This window comes from Melanerpes formicivorus, unplaced genomic scaffold (assembly GCF_026170545.1).
Source record: "Melanerpes formicivorus ecotype bairdi unplaced genomic scaffold, bMelFor1.0.p_v2 SCAF_302, whole genome shotgun sequence".
NCBI lineage: Eukaryota > Metazoa > Chordata > Aves > Piciformes > Picidae > Melanerpes > Melanerpes formicivorus.
In genome coordinates this window covers 44,323-68,895 of record NW_027142654.1, presented here as the reverse complement: position 1 = coordinate 68,895, position 24,573 = coordinate 44,323, and the positions used below count along the sequence as shown (strand labels likewise).

General features: G+C 49.4%; 1 protein-coding gene across 1 annotated transcript; it reads right to left on the bottom strand.

The window, feature by feature from the left end:
* Positions 1–928: 928 nt before the first annotated feature.
* LOC137458968 (AF4/FMR2 family member 1-like) lies at positions 929–21,257 on the bottom strand. The gene is made up of 28 exons (XM_068170261.1): positions 21,249–21,257; positions 20,988–21,160; positions 20,775–20,829; positions 20,605–20,657; positions 17,449–17,503; positions 17,025–17,159; positions 14,556–14,611; positions 14,086–14,140; positions 13,916–13,968; positions 13,553–13,682; positions 12,523–12,614; positions 11,714–11,768; positions 11,545–11,588; positions 10,879–11,008; positions 9,786–9,940; positions 9,328–9,457; positions 8,588–8,685; positions 8,132–8,261; positions 7,392–7,489; positions 6,936–7,065; positions 6,256–6,338; positions 5,807–5,870; positions 4,710–4,846; positions 3,444–3,515; positions 3,069–3,162; positions 2,923–2,966; positions 2,245–2,390; positions 929–1,773 (listed from the first exon to the last, which is right to left on the bottom strand). Exons 1-28 carry the CDS (start codon positions 21,255–21,257, stop codon positions 1,652–1,654), a joined length of 2,598 nt encoding a protein of 865 aa, XP_068026362.1. The 3' UTR covers positions 929–1,651.
* Positions 21,258–24,573: the final 3,316 nt, after the last annotated feature.

Genomic DNA, 24,573 nt, shown 5'->3' with positions numbered 1-24,573 from the left:
TTCTACCCTTTGTCCGAGTGACTACCATAGTTCAAAGTTGGGTTGATTTTTTTTTACGCAACCAGCCAAAAGGCTCCGGAACCGAAACGGCACCGCGTGCACAGCCTGGGCAGGATTTAATCCTCCCACGGCTGGCGTCGAGCTCCTGTTCCCACGCAGGCTCGCGAGAGCACGATCCTGCCGGACCCCCCCCCACCAGGAGTCTTCCTGACCCATGAAACCCCGAAGGGAAGGCGAAAAGCCAAGCAGAAACTCACAATTCAAGCACAGCGGTCCCGAGCACCGGGTCTGATTGGCTCCCGAACCAAAATGGCCAACCGCTAGTTTCACACTAGTAACTAATAGTTAATGGATCTTTATAAAAACCCTTACACCCTATATGGGCTACCTAACCCCCACCACCTCATGGCACTTGGGAAGGCCACAAGATGGACCCACTGGACATGTCATCTTAGATCTAGGTAATCACAGTTTAATGACTGCATCGGGGCAGGGGGGTGTGTGTGTGTGCCATTTTTTAAAGCCCTTAAAGCAGTCTGTGATGGTTTGAGCTGAAAACAGCTCTAGACTGAGAACAGAAGGAATTTACCCTAAAGGAGTAAATAACCACGCTCACACAGAACTGAAGGTGAAACAGAAATACTATTTACAAAAGGAAACCAAATAAAAAAGGTACAAAGGCGAAAGGATTTATCGATATATATATACATACACACTCCAAATCAGCGCAGGCCTAGCTCTCCATCTGGGCTCAAGACCAGGCCAAAAACTCCACTCCACACTCAGCCTCAGTAGGTCCCAAGTAGGCCAAACTGTGCCCCTCCCCACCCCCAAGACAGGCCAAAACAGGCCCCCATGCTCCCCCAAGCCTCAATATCCCCCACACTAGCCAAGCACAGCAGGCTCTAGCTACATAGCAAGACAAAATAACTTGCTATCAAGGCCACGTAAAGCCACACTCCCCCCACATACCAGGGAGACAGCAGCCACACACAGTGGGGGCAGAGAGGAGGGAGAAAGAGAACAACTGGCAGTGAACTCCGTTATATAGGGAGATGCAGGACCATGGGATGCAATAACACAATTACAATTACCTGTGTTCACCCCGGGGGGACTATACAGCCCCTTGGTACTCGCTGGTACTCTGGAGTAATTTTATCTCTATGACAGGACACTGGCACTGTAGAGAAACACTACCATTGGTGGACTGGCTGCTATCTCGGGAAGCTCTCGAAATGGCTCTGGGATGGTCTCATCCTCTCTGCTGGCGGCCATCTCTTGTGGCTTGAGTGGTAACACCTCGTGATTCAGGTGTGAGATTGCGCTACTCCACCTTTGCCCATGCGCTATAGTTCCTTCTAAAAGCCCTTCAAGTAGTTCCTTATAATTGTATTAAAAATTATGCCTTATAAGAGCACTAAGTTTCATTTAAATCTAACAGTTCCCTACAGTTACTCATAAAAGCACTTAAAAGTCATTCCTTACAAGTCTACTAAACATCGTTCCCTATAAACGCACTAAAAAGAATTCCTTACTAAAACACTAAAAATAGTTTGCTTATAAAACTACTAAAAACAGCTCCTTATAAAAGCACATCCAGTGCCTCCCCAGGTCCGGCTCTGGAGGATGTTTCTTCCATCACCCAGGCCAGTCAGGGTGTATTTGTCTCCCGTCTCAGCCACTGTAAAGCCCGTTTAGCGTAGCGGACCAGCTCCCTCACGCTGCTGTTCAGAGCCAGACTGCCTGCCGCTGCGCTGAGTTCAGCAAAAAGTTCTGCAAAAGGGACAGGCAGAGAGAAAAGAGATGGTGGGTTTCACACAACAGGCACATCTGAGAGACAAGGGGAGGACAAGGAAGGACAACAGCAGCATGCTGTCACTTGGCCAGCAAGGAGCCCAGTTCAAGTGCTGCTCAGCTGCTCCATTAAAGAGAGAGAAGCCAGCTTCACTCTTTGCAAGACAAAAGCACCTGGATGTCTGACAAACAAACTAACCCACAGGGTGCAGTGCAGAAGGCTGATCTTCCAAGAAGGGGCACCAACTCCAAAGAGGGAAGTGCCCCAAAGGGAAAAACAAACACCATCCCCCCTCAGGCTTCTTCCTGTGTTACCATGAAGCCAGGTGACTTGTTTCCTGCACTTGATACCCTCATCCCTTAGCTCGCAGACATGAGGATGCCAGAACAACCTTTCCATTGAGACACACACAGCATGCAGGAGAGAAAGGCTGGAAGACCAAGGCTTACCCTTGTTCTTCCTGGCCAGGGCTTCAGCCTCATCCCATGTATCACAGGCTGGGAAGATACTGGAAGTGACCTCAACATAGGAAGAGGTGATGAGGGGTACCTGAGTGGGAACTGAGACTGCTGATTCAATACTGGTGGCACTGGAGCTGACGAAAGAAAAGGTGAGACCGGGGATCAGAATGGGCCACCCATCCACCACACCACTGCAGGCAGCCTCATTGTAGTCACTGGCAAGAGAGGGCTTCTACCAAGGCTCCTGGGAGACTATGAAATGGACTGCACCATGTAAGGGGACAGAGGCCTTGGAGATGGGGATGGTACCCCAGGAAGCATCAGGGGATCTTTAACAGAATACAGATGACAACAGCAGGGGCCCTGACACAGCACAGGCACCGTGTCATCTTCACTCCGCTCCTCCTGTGTTTGTGGTGGAGAACTGCTCTGCTTGATAGATACATCCTGGACCTAGTGACAAAAAACGCCCAACAATCTTTTCCAACAAGGAAATACAGGAAAGAGAGAGCAGAAGCATCCTCATGTCCCATAACACTGTGATGTCAGTGGCAAGAAAAGAGCGAGCGGGGAAGCACTCCCGGATGCGGCCTGCAACTCCCACAGCTCCTCTTTTCACTCACACCCACACGGGCACTTTACAAGGTCTGTAGTTTGAAACCTTACCTTGCAGCACTGGCAGAAGGCGCTCGTGTTGCTCTGGAAGAACTCTGCAGCAAGGAACAGAACTCTTGTTAGCTCTGGGCACTTCTGCCACCATCAGTTCCTCCTGCAGCCATCCAGCTGGCAGCTCAGGAACAGCCCTGCCCTACCTCGAAGTGGTGACTCAGGATCCCGCAATACTTCATTGCTGTGTCCCTTTTGTGCTGCAGCATGGCCATGTGCAGGAGAGACTGGCAGCGCATGCTGTGGACAGAAACACAGCCAAGCCTCAGCCTTCAGGCTCAGCACTACTCAGCCTCGTGGGACAGAGGCAGGCGCACATCAGCTGTGCTGCACAGCCCAGAAAGCTCAGGTTTCCCCTCCTGCTGCTCCTCATCGCAGAAAAAGGCTCTGGGAAATAAATCCCAAGGGAGGAAAACGCAAAACCGAAACCAAAGGAGGAAGGGCCATGCCTGCTCTTTCACATAAAGAGGTGCCCAGCCTCTTAGAGGTGCCCCAGGCTGAGTGAGCCCCCAGGTACGCACCACAACAGCAGAAGGATTTCTTCATGTGGAGTTGGTGAGGAGTCCACAAAGGATTTCATCGTTGTGATTAATCTAAGGAAAGAAAACAAACAGAATCTTGTCAGCCACCAGTGCTCTCAAGTCTCACTGTCCATGAGATGTCCATATCTCACAAGCCAGGAGACCTGCCCTGAGTCCTGGCACCGAGTGCTCTCTGTCATCTTGAGCAGAGGACTGTGTCTCTCAATGCCATCTTTTCCATGCAGTGGGGACAGATGGGGCCCCTGCGTGACTCACTCTCCTCAGGCCCAGTCAGCATGGGTTTAGGACAGGCAGGTCCTGCTTGACTAACCTGGTCTCCTTCCATCACAAGGTGACCTTCTTAGGGGATGAGGGGAAGGCCATGCATGTGTCTGCCTGCACTTCAGTAAAGCTTTTGACACAGTCCCAAAGCATTCTGCTGCACAAACTGGCTGCTCATGGCCTGGATGGGCATGCACTCTGCTGGATGCAACACTGGCTGGATGACTGGGCCCCGAGAGTGGTGGCAATGGAATTCAATGCAGTTGGTGGCTAGGCACAAGTGCTGTGCCCCAGGGCTCAGCACTGGGTCCAGCTCTCTTTGATATCTCTATCAAGGATCTGGATGAGGAGATTGAGTGCACCCTCAAGAAGTTTGCAGACGACACTGCCACATCTCATCGGAGCATGAGTGTTGTTCTGCTTGAGGGGAGGAAGCGCTGCAGAGGGACCTGGACAGCATGAATCAATGGACTGAGGACAGTTGTATGAGACTGAACAAGGCCAAGTGCCAGGTCCTGCACTAGGCTGACAATAACCCCATGAGAGACTCTTTTCAGTGGTGCCCAGTGACAGGACAAGGAGCAAGGGGCACAAACTAGAACACAGGAAGTTCCACCTAAACCCAAGGAAAATCTTCTTTGCTGTGAGGGTGCCAGAGCCCTGGAGCAGGCTGCCCAGAGAGGCTGCAGAGTCTCCTTCTCTGCAGAGACTCCAAAGCCCTCCTGGACATGGTGATGCTGCACAACCTGTTCTGAATGATCCTGCTTTGGTGATCTCCAGAGGCCCCTTCTGAGCCCCACCATACTGGGATTCTCTCACTGCTTCTGGTTCCTCTTGAGAGTCTGTCTGTCTCATGCTTGTACAGCAACCTGAACTCTACTCCATGGTGGGAATCTGGAACCACCCAGTTGCAAAACTAGCAATGTGACTGACCCTTCCCCTCTCAGCATGCTGCCTAACCACCAGGCTTTGAAAACTACTTACCTGATGAGCTCTATAGTTTCTCTGAAGATGTGGGAAGCTGATCTGGGTGGTGGTGCATCCCATTCCAAGCCCATCCCGTATTCAGCAAAGCAAAGGGCAGCATCCAGGTACTGAATGCCCTTGCCAATGAAGTGGGGCTGTTGGGAACAAAATGAGCATTTTTTGACTCCCATAAGAACTGCTTCTCTTACTTGTGCTTGAAGATCTTTTGCCTCCCTTGCTAGGCAGGAGTTGAAGAACGTTGAGGAAAGTCAGGCCCAGAAGTCCAACCATTATCTAACTCCAGCAAGCCAAGTGCCCAACCATGTCCCAAATCTCTGTGTCTTTTAAACAGCTCTGCTAGCGGGGATTCCACCACCTCCTGGGAGAACTTCTGCCACTGCTGGAGAATCCTTTCAGTGGAGAAGTTTCTTCTAATACCCAGCCTAAACTTCTCCTGGGGCAACCTGAGCAGGTGGGCCATTTCCTCTCCTCCTAGCAGCTGGTGCAAAGGAGGAGAATCTCTCTTCCTCTTGCTCAGTCTTTTCCTTCAGGATGTTTCTCTCTGGTCCTGGAAACCTGCCTTGTGAATGGCAGATGGAGCTTTCCCACTGCAGTATTCCCTCACTTCAATTCACAGATAAGTGGCAAGCAGCAAATCTCCATTATCTGACTTGGCAAATAAAAAAATGTATGTTTATTCATACATGCTGTTTAACTGCATGGGGTGGAGAAAGTCATTTCCACCTGCAAAGGCCACTTCCAAGTCTTGTCCACCAGCAACACCATTAGCCTCAGGGCCCTGACATTTCGGAGGGAACTGTCTTAAAACTGACTGCCCCGTCTCTCTGACAAGGACTTTGAGACAGCTCTGCAAAAACAACAGGCCTGCTAACCACGGACAGCATCCATTCTGAGTGCCCTTGCCTTGCCATGTTCTCTAGATGTGTTTGTCAAAAAGGGAAATGTCTGAACAGTTGGCAAATGAAGCCAGGCTCCTGACACGGGAGCGGAAGTATGGCAGTGACCTCACCCAGATGCTCTTCTTCACATGCACACACGGAGCGGGTCCAAATGCAAGAGCTGGTTGCCATTTCCAGCACAGGGCCAAGACTTACCATGGCATCAGCTTTGCCCTTCAGCCTCTTGACCTCTTCTTGGTAGTATTTTACTTGCTGCTTCCTGAATTGGAGACACAGAGAAGTAAAATAGAAAAGGGATAAAGAGAGTGCAATAATGATCAGAAAAACTCCCTCCCCAGGTCTCCTGTAGTAGCCCCTTTCAGATCCTGGAAGGCTGCACACAAGGTCTCTCCAGAGCCTTCTCTTCTCCAGGCTTAACAAGACCACCACTCTCAGCCTGACTTCTCAGGAAAGGTGCTTCAGCTCTCACATCATCTTTGTGGTCCGCCTCTGCCAATGCCCAGAGAGCATACAGCACCTCTCAGACAGCTCTCTTTCCTCCCCAGAAGGTACTCCTTAAGAAGCAGAAGCCAGGCTGGCTGCAGGGCCAGCCTTGCCTGGCATGCTCAGAAAGTGCAGATAAGGAGTGGGAAACGAAAACTTACTTTGCAGCCTTGAGGTGAGGCCTTGACAGCCTGGAGCTACATTCTGGCACTGGGAAAGGCTTTGTGACATACCCTGTGGAACCCTGAAAAATCACAGAGCAGAGATAAAGCTGCTTAGAGGCATCACCCCTGAAATGATTTCAAATCCTGGCTTTCCAAAATATCCAAAATTTCAAGACAAGATATTTAATTGGGCCCACAAGGATGATTAGAGGGCTGGAGCACTACTCCTGTGAGGACAGACTGATGGTTTTGGAACAGAAAGCTTCACAATCATTTGCTACAAGCCAAGACACTGGAAAGGAAACTGTAAAAGAAACTGTGCAAGAAACAGCACTTCTGACTCAGTGCTACTGACAGCACACCTGCTGGTGGCCAAAACATTTCACGACTTTTGCTCTACGGAAAACCATGGTTTCAAGACACGACCCTAGAAAATGCTTAAAAACACCAGAGCATTTCTTAGACAGCTGACAGGGCTTTCTGCTGGGCAGGTGCCATGTAACCAACATGAAGCATCTGTGGACACTTTGGACACATATTCCCATTACATGTATGGTGAGGCCTTTAAAGGAGGAGCATCCTGAGTTCACTTCAACCGGGGAAGCAAAAATGAGCTCTCCAAAGGGACCTTTCAAACAACACCTCGGTCCAGCTACAAATCCAGCTCCACCTCTCACCTTCCTCTTTTCAAGAGGCTTGCCAGAATGGATATTTGGTGTTACCGTCGAGGGCTGCCTCTGTGCACTGGGGTGTTGCTTGGCCTCTCCCATCTCCTGCTGACTGCTTTTTGCAGGGACCTGAGGGCCACTAGAGAGTGAGAGGAGAAAAGAAGGGGAGTGTTGGAGAAGTACACCTCTGATTCACAGGCAAACTTCAGCATCCCAGCCACATTCTTTTGTAACTGGATCCTCAGGGTCCCTTCCAACCCAAACCATTCTTTCATCCTTCTTTGAGGAAATGCTAAATGCTGAAGCAGCTGAGGGAGCAAACAGCATCAGCATGAACTCCTGACCTTTCCCTTTAATCAGGCCCTGCTCAATTATGGAAACAGCAATGATCACCAGATGAAAATTCATGGGCATCCAGTTACTCAGTTCAATAGCCTTTCTGCCATCCCACTGCTCTGTACTCACTTCCGTTCACTGGAGATGTTGGTAGCTGCACACCCCACTGATAGGGCTTCTTTTTCTGACTTCAGTTTCTTCCTAGCAGCCTCCCCCTCCTTTTCCCTCTAGCATGAAGAATAAAAAAGAAAAAGGAAAAACTGCTCAGGTTTTGAAAGCTCACATGAAGTGTTGATCTGCAGAGCTGTATTTTATGGCTTCTGGGCAATGACAAGAATGTGGAACCAACACGGAGGAAATTCGGGGATCAGTGGGTGCAGATGTCTGGGTCACTGACCAGCATCCTAGCATCACATTTTATCTCCTTTTGCTTAGAGAGATGAATCCTTTTGTACTGGTGGGGATGGAACTGCTAAACCTCTTGTTGCTAAAACTACCTGCAGTCAGGGGATGGAAAGATTTGCACTCATAGCAGGGTTAGATCACTCAGGCTGCCCACAGGAGATGAGGTTTTGGTTTTCTTAAGCAGAATTTGATACAGGTAATATTTTACACAGTCACCTCAAATCACAGCCCTTGTCTGCCAGAGGAACAGCTGACAGGGCTTTCCATCTGCATGGTAGGTGCCCTGACGCTGACATTAAGCATCTGTGGACACATTGGACACATACTCCCTTTTCATGTTTCATGAGGCCTTTAAAGGAGGAGCATCCTGAGTTCACTCCAACCTGGTAGGCAGAAATGAGCTCTCCAAAGGGACCTTTCAAACAACACCTTGGCCCTGCTACAAACTCAGCTCCACCTCTCACCTTCCTCTTTTCAAGAGGCTTGCCAGAAGGGTTTTTTGGTGTCACCTTCAAGGGCTGCCTCTGTGCACTGGGGTGTTGCTTGGCCTCTCCCATCTCCTGCTGATTGCTTTCTGCAGGGACCTGAGGGCCACTAGAGAGTGAGAGGAGAAAAGAAGGGGAGTGTTGGAGAAGTACACCTCTGATTCACAGGCAAACTCCAGCATCCCAGCCACATTCTTTTGTAACTGGATCCTCAGGGTCCCTTCCAACCCAAACCATTCTCTCATCCTTCTTCGAGGAAATGCTAAATGCTGCAGCAGCTGAGGGAGCAAACAGCATCAGCATGACCTCCTGAACTTTCCCTTTCATCAGGCCCTGCTCAATTAAGGAAACAGCAACGATCACCAGATGAAAATTGATGGACTTTCAGTTACTCAGTTCAATACCCTTTCTGCCATCCCACTGCTCTGTACTCACTTCCGTTCACTGGAGATGTTGGTAGCTGCACACCCCACCGATAGGGCTTCTTTTTCTGACTTCAGTTTCTTCCTAGCAGCCTCCCCCTCCTTTTCCCTCTTGCATGAAGAATAGAAAGGAAAAAGAAAAAACTGCTCAGGTTTTGAAAGCTCACATGAAGTATTGATCTGCAGAGCTGTATTTTGTGGCTTCTGGGCAATGACAAGAATGTGGAACCAACATGGAGGAAATTCGGGGATCAGTGGGTGCAGATGTCTGGGTCACTGACCAGCATCCTAGCATCACATTTTATCTCCTTTTGCTTGGAGAGATGAATCCTTTTGTACTGGTGGGGATGGAACTGCTAAACCTCTTGTTGCTAAAACTACCTGCAGTCAGGGGATGGAAAGATTTGCACTCATAGCAGGGTTAGATCACTCAGGCTGCCCACAGGAGATGAGGTTTTGGTTTTCTTAAGCAGAATTTGATACAGGTAATATTTTACACAGTCACCTCAAATCACAGCCCTTGTCTGCCAGAGGAACAGCTGACAGGGCTTTCCATCTGCATGGTAGGTGCCCTGACGCCGACATTAAGCACCTGTGGACACTTTGGACACATACTCCCTTTTCATGTTTCATGAGGCCTTTAAAGGAGGAGCATCCTGAGTTCACTCCAACCTGGTAGGCAGAAATGAGCTCTCCAAAGGGACCTTTCAAACAACACCTTGGCCCTGCTACAAACTCAGCTCCACCTCTCACCTTCCTCTTTTCAAGAGGCTTGCCAGAAGGGTTTTTTGGTGTCACCTTCAAGGGCTGCCTCTGTGCACTGGGGTGTTGCTTGGCCTCTCCCATCTCCTGCTGACTGCTTTTTGCAGGTACCTGAGGGCCACTAGAGAGTGAGAAGAGAAAAGAAGGGGAGTGTTGGAGAAGTACACCTCTGATTCACAGGCAAACTTCAGCATCCCAGCCACATTCTTTTGTAACTGGATCCTCAGGGTCCCTTCCAACCCAAACCATTCTTTCATCCTTCCTACTAGGAAATGCTAAATGTTGAAGCAAGCTGAGGGAGCAGACAGCATCAGCATGAACTCCTCACCTTTCCCTTTCATCAGGCCCTCCTCAGTTACGATAACACCAATGATCCCCAGGTGAAAATTGATGGGCATCCAGTTACTCAGTTCAATACCCTTTCTGCCATCCCACTGCTCTGTACTCACTTCCGTTCACTGGAGAGGTTGGTAGCTGCACACCCCACTGATATCTCTTCTTTCTCTGACCACTCCCGTTTTTGGGAGGTGCTGGGAGCTGCTCCCACCAAGGACATTTTCACTTTTTCTACCTTCTCTGCCATCCTTTCAGCCTCCATTATCCTCTAGCATGAAGAATAAAAAGGAAAAAACTGCTCAGGTTTGGAAGCTCACATGAATGCTGATCTGCACAGCTGTATTTGATGGCTTCTGCTTAAAGACAAGAGAGTGGAACCAACAAAGTGGAAACTCGGAGCACAGTGGGTGCAGATGTCTGGCTCACTGACCACCATCCTACCATGACATTTTATCTCCTTTTGCTTGGAGAGATGAATTCTTTTGTACTGGTGGGGATGGAACTGCTAAACCTCTTGTTGCTAAAACCACCTGAAGTCAGGGGATGGAAAAATTTGCACTCACTCCAGGGTTACATCACCCAGGTTCCCCAGAGGAGCAGGGATTTGGGTTTTCTCAAGCAGAGTTTGATACAGGTGACATTTTACACAGTCACCTCAAATCACAGCCCTTGTCTGCCAGAGGAACAGGCACCAGGAAGGCAGAGTGGTAATAAACGACAACTTCAATTGCACTCCACAGATCTGGCAGCACAAAGTGTGCAAATCACCAGCTCACCTGATCAGAAAGCTTCACAATCATTTGCTACAAGCCAAGACACTGGAAAGGAAACTGTAAAAGAAACTGTGCAAGAAACAGCACTTCTCAGTGCGTGCTACTGACAGCACACCTGCTGGTGGCCAAAACATTCCAGGACTTTTGTTCTATGGAACACCATGGTTTCAAGACAAGAGAGTAGAAGACACTTTAAAACACCAAGGCATTTCTTAGACAGCTGACAGGACTTTCCAGCTGCTCCACAGGTGCCCTGTGTCCAGCATGAAGCAGTTGTGGACACTTTGGACACACATTCTCTTTTGATGTTTCAGGAGGCCTTTAAAGGAGGAGCATCCTGAGCCCACTCGAAACTGGGAAGCAGAAATGAGCTCTCTAAAGGACATTTCAAACAACACTTTGGTCTTGCTACAAACCCAGCTCCACCTCTCACCTTCATCAATTGAAAAGGCTTGCCACGACCGATTTTTCGTGTCACTTTCCAGGGTGAATTCTGTGCACAGGGGTGGAGCTTGACCTCTCCCATCTCCTGCTGATTGCCTTCTTCAAGGAGCTGAGGGCCACTACAAAGTGAGAGGAGAAAAGAAGGGAAGAGTTTTGGTCTCTTCCCCCAGGCAACCAGCACCAGAACAAGGGGACACAGTCTCAACTGCACCAGGGGCAGTTTAGGCTCGAGGTGAGGAGAAAGTTCTTCACTGAGAGAGTCATTAGTCATTGGAATGGGCTGCCCAGGGAGGTGGTGGAGTCACCATCTCTTGAGGTGTTCAAGAGGGGACTGGACGTGGCACTTGGTGCCATGGTCTAGTCATGGGTCTGCGGTGACAGGTTGGCCTCGATGATCCTCGAGGTCTCTTCTAACCTTGGCGATACTGTGACACTGTGATACTGTGAGTTGGAGAAGTGCACCTCTGATTCACAGGCAAAATCCAGCCTCCCAGCCTCATTCTCTTCTAATTGGAACTTTCCATGCCAGCCCCAAAAACTAAAGGAGTATAAAGCAACTCAAGAGAAACTGGCAGCCCTTACTCACCCACCCCACATACAGAAAACAGTTTCATCTTCCTCCTGATTTGGTCTAGCCAGAAGTTTGGGAACATACCTGTGCCATGGACCAGCAAGCGAGCATGGTGGCTTTTCAACTACCTGCTTTGGGCACAGAAACAAAGGGGAGAGGGGGAGGAAAGGTTAGCTGAAGGATCTCAGCACAACAGAAGCAGGTGTTTAAAGGCAGGTCTGTGGGCCTAGCACACAAAATAGCTCCAACTGACTTGGTCATCATGGCCGTCCTCACTGTCTCTGGGATGCAGGTCCTCCTCCAGCATTCTGAAAGACAACCAGAAGACAAGGATCAGCCAAGGCAGGCACAGTTTCAGTCAGCAGACCTTCACAAAGAATTGGTGCATGCTGTCCAAGAAAACACAAACCTCCCACATCTTTTTTGACCATTCCCCACACTCTGGCTGCTAACCCCTCTCACTGCCTGACAGAACCACAACATGCCAAAACCAACAAATTTGAAAATAGCTCCTCTTTAAAGAACAAAATTCTGCTTGAACTCTTGTCCAAGACTGTAGAAGGTAGAGGGCCCAGGGAGGCCTGGTTAATATGCAAACATCACAGACCCTGACCTGATTCAGATCCAAGGAATCCTCCCTAATACATCCTGATCCTTCCCACTCCCACAGCCACAACAGGCCTAAACAGGGGGCTCAGCTTCAGTGACAAAGAGGGAGGAAACAACTCCACAATTCAAGCTCTTCCATAATTACCATAGCTGAAAGACCCCTTCACACAGCTACATGTCAGTCCCTGCCTCTCAGCTGCAAGTAGCATCTTTACAACTGCATGATCTTCAGGGTCCCTTCTGACCCAAACCATTCTCTCATCCTTTCATGTAGGAAATGATATACGCTAAAGCAGCTGAGGGAGCAGAGAGCATCAACAATTAACTCCTGACCTTTCCCTTTCATCAGGCCATGCTCAATTCAGAAAAGCCAATGATCACCAGCTGAAAATTGATGGACACCCAGTTACTCAGTTCAATACCCTTTCTGCCATCCCACTGCTCTGTACTCACTTCTGTTCTTGGGAGATGCTGGGAGCTGCTCCCACCGATGATTTTTTCTCTTTTTCTGACTTCTTTCTCTTCCTAGCAGCCTCAATTATCCTCTAGCATGAAGAATAAAAAGGAAAAGGGAAAAACTGCTCAGGCTTTGGAAGCTCACATGAAGTGATGATCTGCACAGCTATCTTTGATGGCTTCTGCTTAAAGACAAGAGAGTGGAACCAACAAAGTAGATACTCGGAGCACAGTGGGTGCAGATGTCTGGCTCACTGACCAGCATCCTACCATGACACTTTATCTCCTTTTGCTTGGAGAGATGAATATTTTGTACTGGTGGAATGGAACTACTAAACCTCTTGTTGCTAAAACCACCTGAAGTCAGGGGATGGAAAAATTTGCACTCACTCCAGGGTTACATCACCCAGGTTCCCCAGAGGAGCAGGGCTTTGGGTTTTCTCAACCGGAGTTTGATACAGGTGACATTTTACACAGTCACCTCAAATCACAGCCCTTGTCTGCCAGAGGAACAGGCACCAGGAAGGCAGAGTGGTAATAAATTACTTCAATTGCGCTCCGCAGCACTCACAGCACAAAGTGTGCAAATCAGCAGCTCACCTGATCAGAAAGCTTCACAATCATTTGCTACAAGCCAAGACACTGGAAAGGAAGCTGTAAAAGAAACTGTGCAAGAAACAGCACTTCTCGGTCAGTGCTACTGACAGCACACCTGCTGGTGGCCAAAACATTCCAGGACTTTTGTTCTATGGAACACCATGGTTTCAAGACAAGACAGTAGAAGACACTTTAAAAGACCAAGGCATTTCTTAGACGGCTGACAGGGCTTTCTGCTGGGCAGGTGCCCTGTGACCAACATTAAGCATCTGTGGACACTTTAGACACATATTCCCGTTACATGTATGGTGAGGCCTTTAGAGGAGGAGCATCCTGACTCCCCTCCAACTTGGGAAGCAGTAATAAGCTCTCCAAAGGGGCATTTCAAACAACAGCTTGGTCCTGCTACAAACTGAGCGCCACAACTCACCTTCAGCAATTCAAGAGGTTTGGCAGAAGTGTTTCTAGATGTCATATTGCAGAGCTCATTCTGTGCACTAGGGTTTCTCTTGACCTCTCCTATGTCTTGCTGACTGCCTTCTCCAGGCAGCTGAGGGACACTAGATAGTGAGAGGAGAAAAGAAAGAAGAGTTGGAGAAGTACACCTCTGATTCACAGGCAAACTCCAGCATCCCAGCCTCATTCTTTTCTAACTGTAGCTTTCCATGCCAAGCCAGACAAATAAAGAAATCAAAGCAAGGAGACACTAGCAGCCCTGACTCACCCACCCCACATACAGAAAAGAGTTTGGGTTTCCTCCTGATTTGGTCTAAACAGAAGTTTGAGAACAAACCTGTGGCTTGGAGCAGCAAGCAATGTTGGTGGCTTTTCAACAACCTCATCTGGCTACAAAAACAAAGAGGAGAAAGGGAGCAAATGGTTAGCTGAAGGATCCCAGCACAACAGAACAAGGTGTTTCAAGGCAGATCTGTCGGAACAGTGTAAAAACTGTCTGCAACTCACTTGGTCTTCGCTGCTCTCTTCGCTGTCACTTAGGTGCACCTCCTTAACAATCATACTGAAAGACAACCAGAAGACAGGCATCAGCCAAGGCAGGCTCATTTTCAGGCAGCAGACCTTGACAAAGAATTGGTGGATGCTGTCCCCACAACAAACCACACTCCCACATCCTTTTTGACCAGTCCTCACGCTCTGACTGCTAACCCCTCTCATTACCTGATTGAATCACAAAATGCCAAAGACAACCCAGGGCTGCCTGGGCGCTTCCCACTTGTCTCAACACACTTTCCAATGAGCTCAGTACCACCACCTGTAACCACCCAAGACCGCAAGAGCAGTGCTGCTCTGCCAGGGTCACCTAGGACACCAAGGTATCCCACCAGGGTTACCTGTAAACAAACACAGCCAATCAAGTTTAGGCTCACCAAGTGAGACAAGCACCAAGACAGCCAATCAAGTTTAAGCTAGCATACCAACCACGCCCATCAATGGTTAGCCTTGAAGACCAACGCAGCCAATCAACGTTAACCTGGCACACCAACACAGCCAATCAACGTTAACCTGGCACACCAACACAGCCAATCAAGTTTAAGGTAGCATACCAACCACACCCTTCAACAGTTAAAGTTGAAGACCAACGCAGCCAATCAAGGTTACCAACAGGTCAGGGAAGGACGATGGAATGGAAGCTGCAAGAATCATGGATTAGAGTTGTGTTTCCCTTACATGTACGAGAACAGCTGACTAAAGAAACAGCTGACAACCTATCACAGTATCACAGTATCACTTAGGTGGGAAAGGACCTCGAGGATCATCGAGTCCAACCTATCAACACAGACCCCATGACTAGACCATGGCACCAAGTGCCACGTCCAATCTCCCCTTGAACGCCTCCAGGGTCGATGACTCAACCACCTCCCTGGGCAACCCGTTCCAATGCTGAATGACTCGCTCGGTAAAGAACTTCCTCCTCACCTCAAGTCTAAACCTCCCCTGGCGCAGCTTGAGACTGTGTCCCCTTGTTCTGGTGCTGGTTGCCTGGGAGAAGAGGCCAACCCCTTCCTGGCTACAACCACCCTTCAGGTAGTTGTAGAGGGCAATGAGGTCACCCCTGAGCCTCCTCTTCTCCAGGCTAAACAATCCCAGCTCCCTCAGCCTCTCCTCATAGGGCTTGTGTTCAAGGCCTCTCCCCAGCCTTGTTGCCCTTCTCTGGACACGCTCAAGTGTTTCGATGTCCTTCTTAAACTGAGGAGCCCAGAACTGGACACAGTATTCAAGGTGCGGCCTAACCAATGCAGAGTACAGGGGCACTATGACCTCCCTGCTCCTGCTGGCCACACTATTCCTAATGCAGGCCAGGATGCCATTGGCCCTCCTGGCCACCTGGGCACACTGCTGGCTCATGTTTAGGTGGCTGTCGATCAGCACACTCAGGACCCTCTCTGCCTGGGAGCTCTCCAGCCACTCCGACCCCAGCCTATAGCTCTGCATGGGATTCCCGTAGCCAAAGTGCAGCACCTGGCACTTGGACTTGTTGAATGCCATCCCATTGGACTCTGCCCATCTGACCAGTCGGTCACGGTCCCTCTGCAGAGCCTTTCTACCCTCTAACTGACCAACATCTGCCCCTAACTTTATGTCATCTGCAAACTTGCTGATGACTGACTCTACCCCTTCATCCAGATCATCGATGAATATGTTGAAGAGACAGGGCCCAGCACTGATCCCTGGGGGACACCACTAGTGACTGGCCTCCAGCTGGATGTGGCACCGTTCACTACCACTCTCTGGGCCCGGCCCTCCAGCCACTTCCTAACCCAGCACAGAGTGTAATGGTCCAATCCACGGGCTGACAGCTTAGCCAGCAGTTTGCTGTGGGGGACGGTGTCAAAGGCCTTGCTGAAGTCCAAGTAGACCACATCCACAGGCCTCCCCACATCCACCAGATGGGTCACCTGATCACAGAAAGAGATCAGGTTGGAGAGACAGGACCTGCCCCTCCTAAATCCATGTTGGCTGGACCTGAGCCCTTGGCCATCCTTCAGGTGCGCAGTTTTGCCGCCAGGATAATCTGCTCCATCACTTTCCCTGGCAATGAGGTCAGGCTGACTGGCCTGGAGTTTCCAGGTTCCTCCATCCGACCCTTCTTGTGGATGGAGACCACGTTGGCCAGTTTCCAGTCATCTGGGACCTCACCGGTGAGCCAGGACTGGAGGAAAATGACCTGACCTGATTCAGAGCCAAGGAATCCCCCCTAATGCATCCTGATCCTTCCCACTCCCAAAGCCACAACAGGCCTAAAAGGGGGGCTCAGCTTCAATGACAAAGAGGGAGGAAACATCTCCACAATTCAAGCTCTTCCATTATTACCACACCTGAAAGACCCCTTCACACAGCTACATGTCAGTCCCTGCCTCTCAGCTGCGAGTAGCCAAGAGCACAGCAAAGCTCTCTGCACAAAACCAATTTGCTCATACTGTCTCCTCAAGGAACCTCAGTGCTCCAGACCACTCCAAGCCACTAACTCCCACCAAGCCACAAGCAAGAACTGAATGCAGTAGCCCATGACTGACACACGAGCCTCCTCTCTTGCAGCACTGGCTTCTTGAGGACACATGAAGATGTGCTCTAGGAAGCACTGGCTCCAGCAAAGGCCTAGCCAAAATGCTGGCAATGCACTGCTGTGAGGTGATGGGATCCTAAGTTTCGGCACATCTGCCAGAAACACTTTTGCCAATCCTGCAAGTCTTGGAAGACAGCTTGGATGAGGCCTTGAGAAAGTTGGCCTAGCAGAAGGGGTCCCCTGCCTATGGCAGCATCTTGACAACTTGATGACCTTCAGGGTCCCTTCCAACCCAAACCATTCTCTCAGCCTTTTTTCTAGGAACTGCTAAATGCTGAGGCACTTGGGGGAGCAGACAGCATCAGCATTAACTCCTGACCTTCCCTTTCATCACATCTTGATCCATTAAGAAAACACCAACAATCACCAGGTGAACATTGATGGACATCCAGTTACTTGGTTCAATAGCCACTGCAGAGAACTCAAGGAGATTTTCCACAGCAGCTACCGGCACCTAGAAACCAAAGGCTGCTGCTGCAAGAGAAACTAGCAGCCCTGACTCACCCACCCCACATACAGAAAAGAGTTTGGGTTTCCTCCTGATTTGGTCTAAACAGAAGTTTGAGAACAAACCTGTGGCTTGGGGCAGCAAGCAGTGTTGGTGGCTTTTCAACAACCTCATGTGGCTACAAAAACAAAGAGGAGAAAGGGAGCAAATGGTTAGCTGAAGGATGCCAGCACAACAGAACAAGGTGTTTCAAGGCAGATCTGTCGGAACAGTGTAAAAACTGTCTGCAACTCACTTGGTCTTCGCTGCTCTCTTCGCTGTCACTTAGGTGCACCTCCTTGCCAATCATACTGAAAGACAACCAGAAGACAGGCATCAGCCAAGGCAGGCTCATTTTCAGGCAGCAGACCTTGACAAAGAATTGGTGGATGCTCTCCCCACAACAAACCACACTCCCACATCCTTTTTGACCAGTCCTCACGCTCTGACTGCTAACCCCTCTCATTACCTGATTGAATCACAAAATGCCAAAGACAACCCAGGGCTACCTGGGCGCTTCCCGGTTGTCTCAACACACTTTCCAATGAGCTCAGCACCACCACCTATAACCACCCAAGACCGCAAGAGCAGTGCTGCTCTGCCAGGGTCACCTAGGACACCAAGGAATCCAACCAGGGCTACCTATAAACAAACACAGCCAGTCAAGTTTAGGCTCACCAAGTGAGACAAGCACCAAGACAGCCAATCAAGTTTAAGCTAGCATACCAACCACGCCCATCAACGGTTAGCCTTGAAGACCAACGCAGCCAATCAACGTTAACCTGGCACACCAACACAGCCAATCAAGTTTAAGGTAGCATACCAACCACACCCTTCAACAGTTAAAGTTGAAGACCAACGCAGCCAATCAAGGTTACCAACAGGTTAGGGAAGGACGATGGAATGGAAGCTGCAAGAATCATGGATTAGAGTTGTGTTTCCCTTACATGTACGAGAACAGCTGACTAAAGAAACAGCTGACAACCTATCACAGTATCACAGTATCACAGTATCACTTAGGTTGGAAAGGACCTCGAGGATCATCGAGTCCAACCTATCAACACAGACCCCATGACTAGACCATGGCACCAAGTGCCACGTCCAATCTCCCCTTGAACGCCTCCAGGGTCGATGACTCAACCACCTCCCTGGGCAACCCGTTCCAATGCTGAATGACTCGCTCGGTAAAGAACTTCCTCCTCACCTCGAGTCTAAACCTCCCCTGGCGCAGCTTGAGACTGTGTCCCCTTGTTCTGGTGCTGGTTGCCTGGGAGAAGAGGCCAACCCCTTCCTGGCTACAACCACCCTTCAGGTAGTTGTAGAGGGCAATGAGGTCACCCCTGAGCCTCCTCTTCTCCAGGCTAAACAATCCCAGCTCCCTCAGCCTCTCCTCATAGGGCTTGTGTTCAAGGCCTCTCCCCAGCCTTGTTGCCCTTCTCTGGACACGCTCAAGTGTTTCGATGTCCTTCTTAAACTGAGGGGCCCAGAACTGGACACAGTATTCAAGGTGCGGCCTAACCAATGCAGAGTACAGGGGCACTATGACCTCCCTGCTCCTGCTGGCCACACTATTCCTAATGCAGGCCAGGATGCCATTGGCCCTCCTGGCCACCTGGGCACACTGCTGGCTCATGTTTAGGTGGCTGTCGATCAGCACACTCAGGACCCTATCTGCCTGGGAGCTCTCCAGCCACTCCGACCCCAGCCTATAGCTCTGCATGGGATTCCCGTAGCCAAAGTGCAGCACCTGGCACTTGGACTTGTTGAAAGCCATCCCATTGGACTCTGCCCATCTGACCAGTCGGTCACGGTCCCTCTGCAGAGCCTTTCTACCCTCTAACTGACCAACATCTGCCCCTAACTTTATGTCATCTGCAAACTTGCTGATGACTGACTCTACCCCTTCATCCAGATCATCGATGAATATGTTGAAGAGACAGGGCCCAGCACTGATCCCTGGGGGACACCACTGGTGACTGGCCTCCAGCTGGATGTGGCACCGTTCACTACCACTCTCTGGGCCCGGCCCTCCAGCCACTTCCTAACCCAGCACAGAGTGTAATGGTCCAATCCACGGGCTGACAGCTTAGCCAGCAGTTTGCTGTGGGGGACGGTGTCAAAGGCCTTGCTGAAGTCCAAGTAGACCACATCCACAGGCCTCGCCACATCCACCAGATGGGTCACCTGATCACAGAAAGAGATCAGGTTGGAGAGACAGGACCTGCCCCTCCTAAATCCATGTTGGCTGGACCTGAGCCCTTGGCCATCCTTCAGGTGCGCAGTTTTGCCGCCAGGATAATCTGCTCCATCACTTTCCCTGGCAATGAGGTCAGGCTGACTGGCCTGGAGTTTCCAGGTTCCTCCATCCGACCCTTCTTGTGGATGGGGACCACGTTGGCCAGTTTCCAGTCATCTGGGACCTCACCGGTGAGCCAGGACTGGAGGAAAATGACTTGACCTGATTCAGAGCCAAGGAATCCCCCCTAATGCATCCTGATCCTTCCCACTCCCAAAGCCACAACAGGCCTAAAAGGGGGGCTCAGCTTCAATGACAAAGAGGGAGGAAACATCTCCACAATTCAAGCTCTTCCATTATTACCACACCTGAAAGACCCCTTCACACAGCTACATGTCAGTCCCTGCCTCTCAGCTTCGAGTAGCCAAGAGCACAGCAAAGCTCTCTGCACAAAACCAATTTGCTCATACTGTCTCCTCAAGGAACCTCTGTGCTCCAGACCACTCCAAGCCACTAACTCCCACCAAGCCACAAGCAAGAACTGAATGCAGTAGCCCATGACTGACACACGAGCCTCCTCTCTTGCAGCACTGGCTTCTTGAGGACACATGAAGATGTGCTCTAGGAAGCACTGGCTCCAGCAAAGGCCTAGCCAAAATGCTGGCAATGCACTGCTGTGAGGTGATGGGATCCTAAGTTTCGGCACATCTGCCAGAAACACTTTTGCCAATCCTGCAAGTCTTGGAAGACAGCTTGGATGAGGCCTTGAGAAAGTTGGCCTAGCAGAAGGGGTCCCCTGCCTATGGCAGCATCTTGACAACTTGATGACCTTCAGGGTCCCTTCCAACCCAAACCATTCTCTCAGCCTTTTTTCTAGGAACTGCTAAATGCTGAGGCACTTGGGGGAGAAGACAGCATCAGCTTTCCCTTTCATCACATCTTGATCCATTAAGAAAACACCAACGATCACCAGGTGAACATTGATGGACATCCAGTTACTTGGTTCAATAGCCACTGCAGAGAACTCAAGGAGATTTTCCACAGCAGCTACCGGCACCTAGAAACCAAAGGCTGCTGCTGCAAGAGAAACTAGCAGCCCTGACTCACCCACCCCACATACAGAAAAGAGTTTGGGTTTCCTCCTGATTTGGTCTAAACAGAAGTTTGAGAACAAACCTGTGGCTTGGGGCAGCAAGCAGTGTTGGTGGCTTTTCAACAACCTCATCTGGCTACAAAAACAAAGAGGAGAAAGGGAGCAAATGGTTAGCTGAAGGATGCCAGCACAACAGAACAAGGTGTTTCAAGGCAGATCTGTCGGAACAGTGTAAAAACTGTCTGCAACTCACTTGGTCTTCGCTGCTCTCTTCGCTGTCACTTAGGTGCACCTCCTTGCCAATCATACTGAAAGACAACCAGAAGACAGGCATCAGCCAAGGCAGGCTCATTTTCAGGCAGCAGACCTTGACAAAGAATTGGTGGATGCTCTCCCCACAACAAACCACACTCCCACATCCTTTTTGACCAGTCCTCACGCTCTGACTGCTAACCCCTCTCATTACCTGATTGAATCACAAAATGCCAAAGACAACCCAGGGCTACCTGGGCGCTTCCCGGTTGTCTCAACACACTTTCCAATGAGCTCAGCACCACCACCTATAACCACCCAAGACCGCAAGAGCAGTGCTGCTCTGCCAGGGTCACCTAGGACACCAAGGTATCCCACCAGGGTTACCTGTAAACAAACACAGCCAATCAAGTTTAGGCTCACCAAGTGAGACAAGCACCAAGACAGCCAATCAAGTTTAAGCTAGCATACCAACCACGCCCATCAACGGTTAGCCTTGAAGACCAACGCAGCCAATCAACGTTAACCTGGCACACCAACACTGCCAATCAAGTTTAAGGTAGCATACCAACCACACCCTTCAACAGTTAAAGTTGAAGACCAACACAGCCAATCAACGTTAACCTGGCACACCAACACAGCCCATCAATGTTAACCTAGCACACCAACACAGCCAAGAAAGGTTACCAACAGGTTAGGGAAGTATGGTGGGGTGGGAGCTCTAAGAATTGTGGACTGGAGATTTATTTCCCTTACAAGTAAGAGAACAGCTGATCAAAACATCTCCCACATCTTCTTTTCAATCTGACATCACTCTGGGTAATTCAGAAATGGCCTCTTTCACCTCAGCTGCTGGCCAATGTGTAAAAAATTTTACAACTCCTGAGCTTGACTTGAGGAGCAAAGAACAACAGTAACACTTTAAAAACATCATACTTCTGCAAGGGCAGACAAAGACAGATTGCCCCAAACCACTTTTCAACTAATTGGGAGGTAGCTCCTGTTTAAGGAAAAACAATCAGCTTGAATCGTGGGCCAAGACTCTAGAAGGAAGAGGGCCCCAAGAGGCATGCTTAATATGCAAACATCACAAACCCTGCCCTGATTCAGAGCAAAGGAATCCCCCCTAATGCATCCTTATCCTTCCCACTCCCAAAGCCACAACAGGGCTAAAAGGGGGGCTCAGCTTCAATGACAAAGAGGGAGGAAACATTTCCACAATTCAAGCTCTTCCATTATTACCACACTGTAATACCCCTTCAAACAGCTCCATGTCAGTCCCTGCCTCTCAGCTGCGAGTAGCCAAGAGTACAGCAAAGCTCTCTGCACAAAACCAGTTTGCTCATATTGTCTGCTCAAGGAACATCAATGATCCAGACCACTTCAAGCCACTAACTCCCCCCCAAGCCACAAGCAAGAACTGAATGCAGTAGCCCATGACTGACACATGAGCCTCCTCTCTGGGAGCACTGCCCACTTGATGTCACATGAGGATGTGCTCTTGGAAGAACTGGCTCCAGCAAAGGCCTAGCCAAAACTAATCATAACAGTTCCCTATGAAAATACTAAGAAGGAGTTCTTATAGAATTACTAAGAATAGTTCCTTATAAATGTACTAAAAATTGTTCCATACAAATGTACTAAAAATTATTCTTTATAGGAGTACCAAAACCAGTTTCTTTTAGCACTACTACCACTACTTCCCTATAAAAGTACTAAGAATAGTTACATATAGAAATACTACGAATAGTTACTTTTAAAAGCACTTAAAATACTTCCTTATAAATATAATAAAAATTGATCCCTATAAATGTAATAAATAGTTCCTTACAAAAGCACTAAAAATAGTGGGAGTACTGGGCTCTTGACAACACATGAAGGTGTGCTCTTGGAAGCACTGACTCCAGCAAAGGCCTAGCCAAAACTAATCACAATAGTTCCCTATGAAAGTACCAAGAAGAGTTTCATACAAAATTACTAAGAATAGTTCTTATAAATGTACCAAAAATTGTTCCATACAAATGTACTAAAAATTGTTCCTTATAGGAGTACTAAAACGAGTTTCTTTTAAAACTACTACTTTTATTTCCCTATAAAAATACTAAGAACAGTTACTCATAGAAATACTTAGAATATATACATATAAAAGCACTTAAAGTGCTTTCCTAGAAATGTACTGAAATAGTTCCTTACAAAAGCACTAAAAATACTTTGCTTATAAAACTTCTAAAAACAGCTCCTCATAAAAGCACGTCCAGCACCTCCCCAGGTCCGGCTCTGGAGGATGTTTCTTCCATCACCCAGGCCAGTCAGGGTGTATTTGTCTCCCGTCTCAGCCACTGTAAAGCCCGTTTAGCGTAGCGGACCAGCTCCCTCACGCTGCTGTTCAGAGCCAGACTGCCTGCCGCTGCGCTGAGTTCAGCAAAAAGCTCTGCAAAAGGGGCAGGCAGAGAGAAAAGAGATGGTGGGTTTCACACAACAGGCACATCTGAGAGACAAGGGGAGGACAAGGAAGGACAACAGCAGCATGCTGTCACTTGGCCAGCAAGGAGCCCAGTTCAAGTGCTGCTCAGCTGCTCCATTAAAGAGAGAGAAGCCAGCTTCACTCTTTGCAAGACAAAAGCACCTGGATGTCTGACAAACAAACTAAACCCACAGGGTGCAGTGCAGAAGGCTGATCTTCCCAGAAGGGGCACCAACTCCAAAGAGGGAAGTGCCCCAAAGGGAAAAACAAACACCAACCCCCCTCAGGCTTCTTCCTGTGTTACCATGAAGCCAGGTGACTTGTTTCCTGCACTTCATACCCTCATCCCTTAGCTCGCAGACATGAGGACGCCAGGACAGCCTTTCCATTGAGACGGACAAAGCATGCAGGAGAGACAGGCTGGAGGACTAAGGCTTACCTTTATTCTTCCTGGACAGGGTTTCAGCCTCTTCCCAGGCTTGGAGCCTCTGCAACATCTCTGCTCAACCTTGTTCCAGTGCCCCACCGCCCTGATGGGCAAGAAATGCATCGAATCTAAATTCAGCTTCTCCCAGTTTGAAGCCATTAATCCCTTGTCCTGTCACTACATGCCTTGTGTAAAACTCCATCATCAGGTCTCCTGTAGTAGCCCCCTTCTGATCCTGGAAGGCTGCTCACAAGGTCTCCCCAGAGCCTTCTCTTCTCCAGGCTTAACAAGACCAACACTCTCAGCCTCACTTCACAGGAGAGGTGCTTCAGCCCTCCTATCATCTTTGTGGTCTGCCTCTGCCAATGCCCAGAGAGTACACAGCACCTCTCAGACAGCTCTCTTTCCTCCCCAAAATGTGCTCCTTAAGAAGCAGAAGCCAGGCTGGCTGCAGGGCCAGACTTGCCTGGCATGTTCAGAAAGGGCAGTTGAGGAGTGGGAAACAAAAACTTACTTTGCAGCCTTGAGGAGAGCTCTTGACGGCCTGGAGCTACATTCTGGCAGTGGGAGAAGGTTTTGTGACATGCCCTGTCAATCTATGAAAAAACCACAGAGCAGAGATAAAGCTGCTTACAGGGATCACCCTTGAAACCATTTCAAATTCTGGCTCTCCAAAATTTCCAGACAAGATATTTAATTGGGCCCACGAGGGCTGGAGCACCTCTCCCGTGAGGACAGACTGATGGAACAGAAAGCCTCACAATCATTTGCTACAAGACAAGACACTGGAAAGGAAACTTTAAAAGAAACTGTGCAAGAAACACCACTTCTCAGCCAGTGCTACTGACAGCACACCTGCTGGTGGCCAAAACATTCCAGGACTTTCTGTTCCGTGGACAATCATCATCT

Bases quoted from the DNA above. Each gene is read 5' to 3' on its own strand.
- LOC137458968 (XM_068170261.1), bottom strand. The intron at 12,615-13,552 runs GTGAGTTGTGGC...TCTTCATGCTAG, and splicing joins AACCTCTTGAATTGCTGAAG to AGGATAATTGAGGCTGCTAG. The intron at 11,589-11,713 runs GTCAGTTGGAGC...TGCCCAAAGCAG, and splicing joins AGGACGGCCATGATGACCAA to GTAGTTGAAAAGCCACCATG.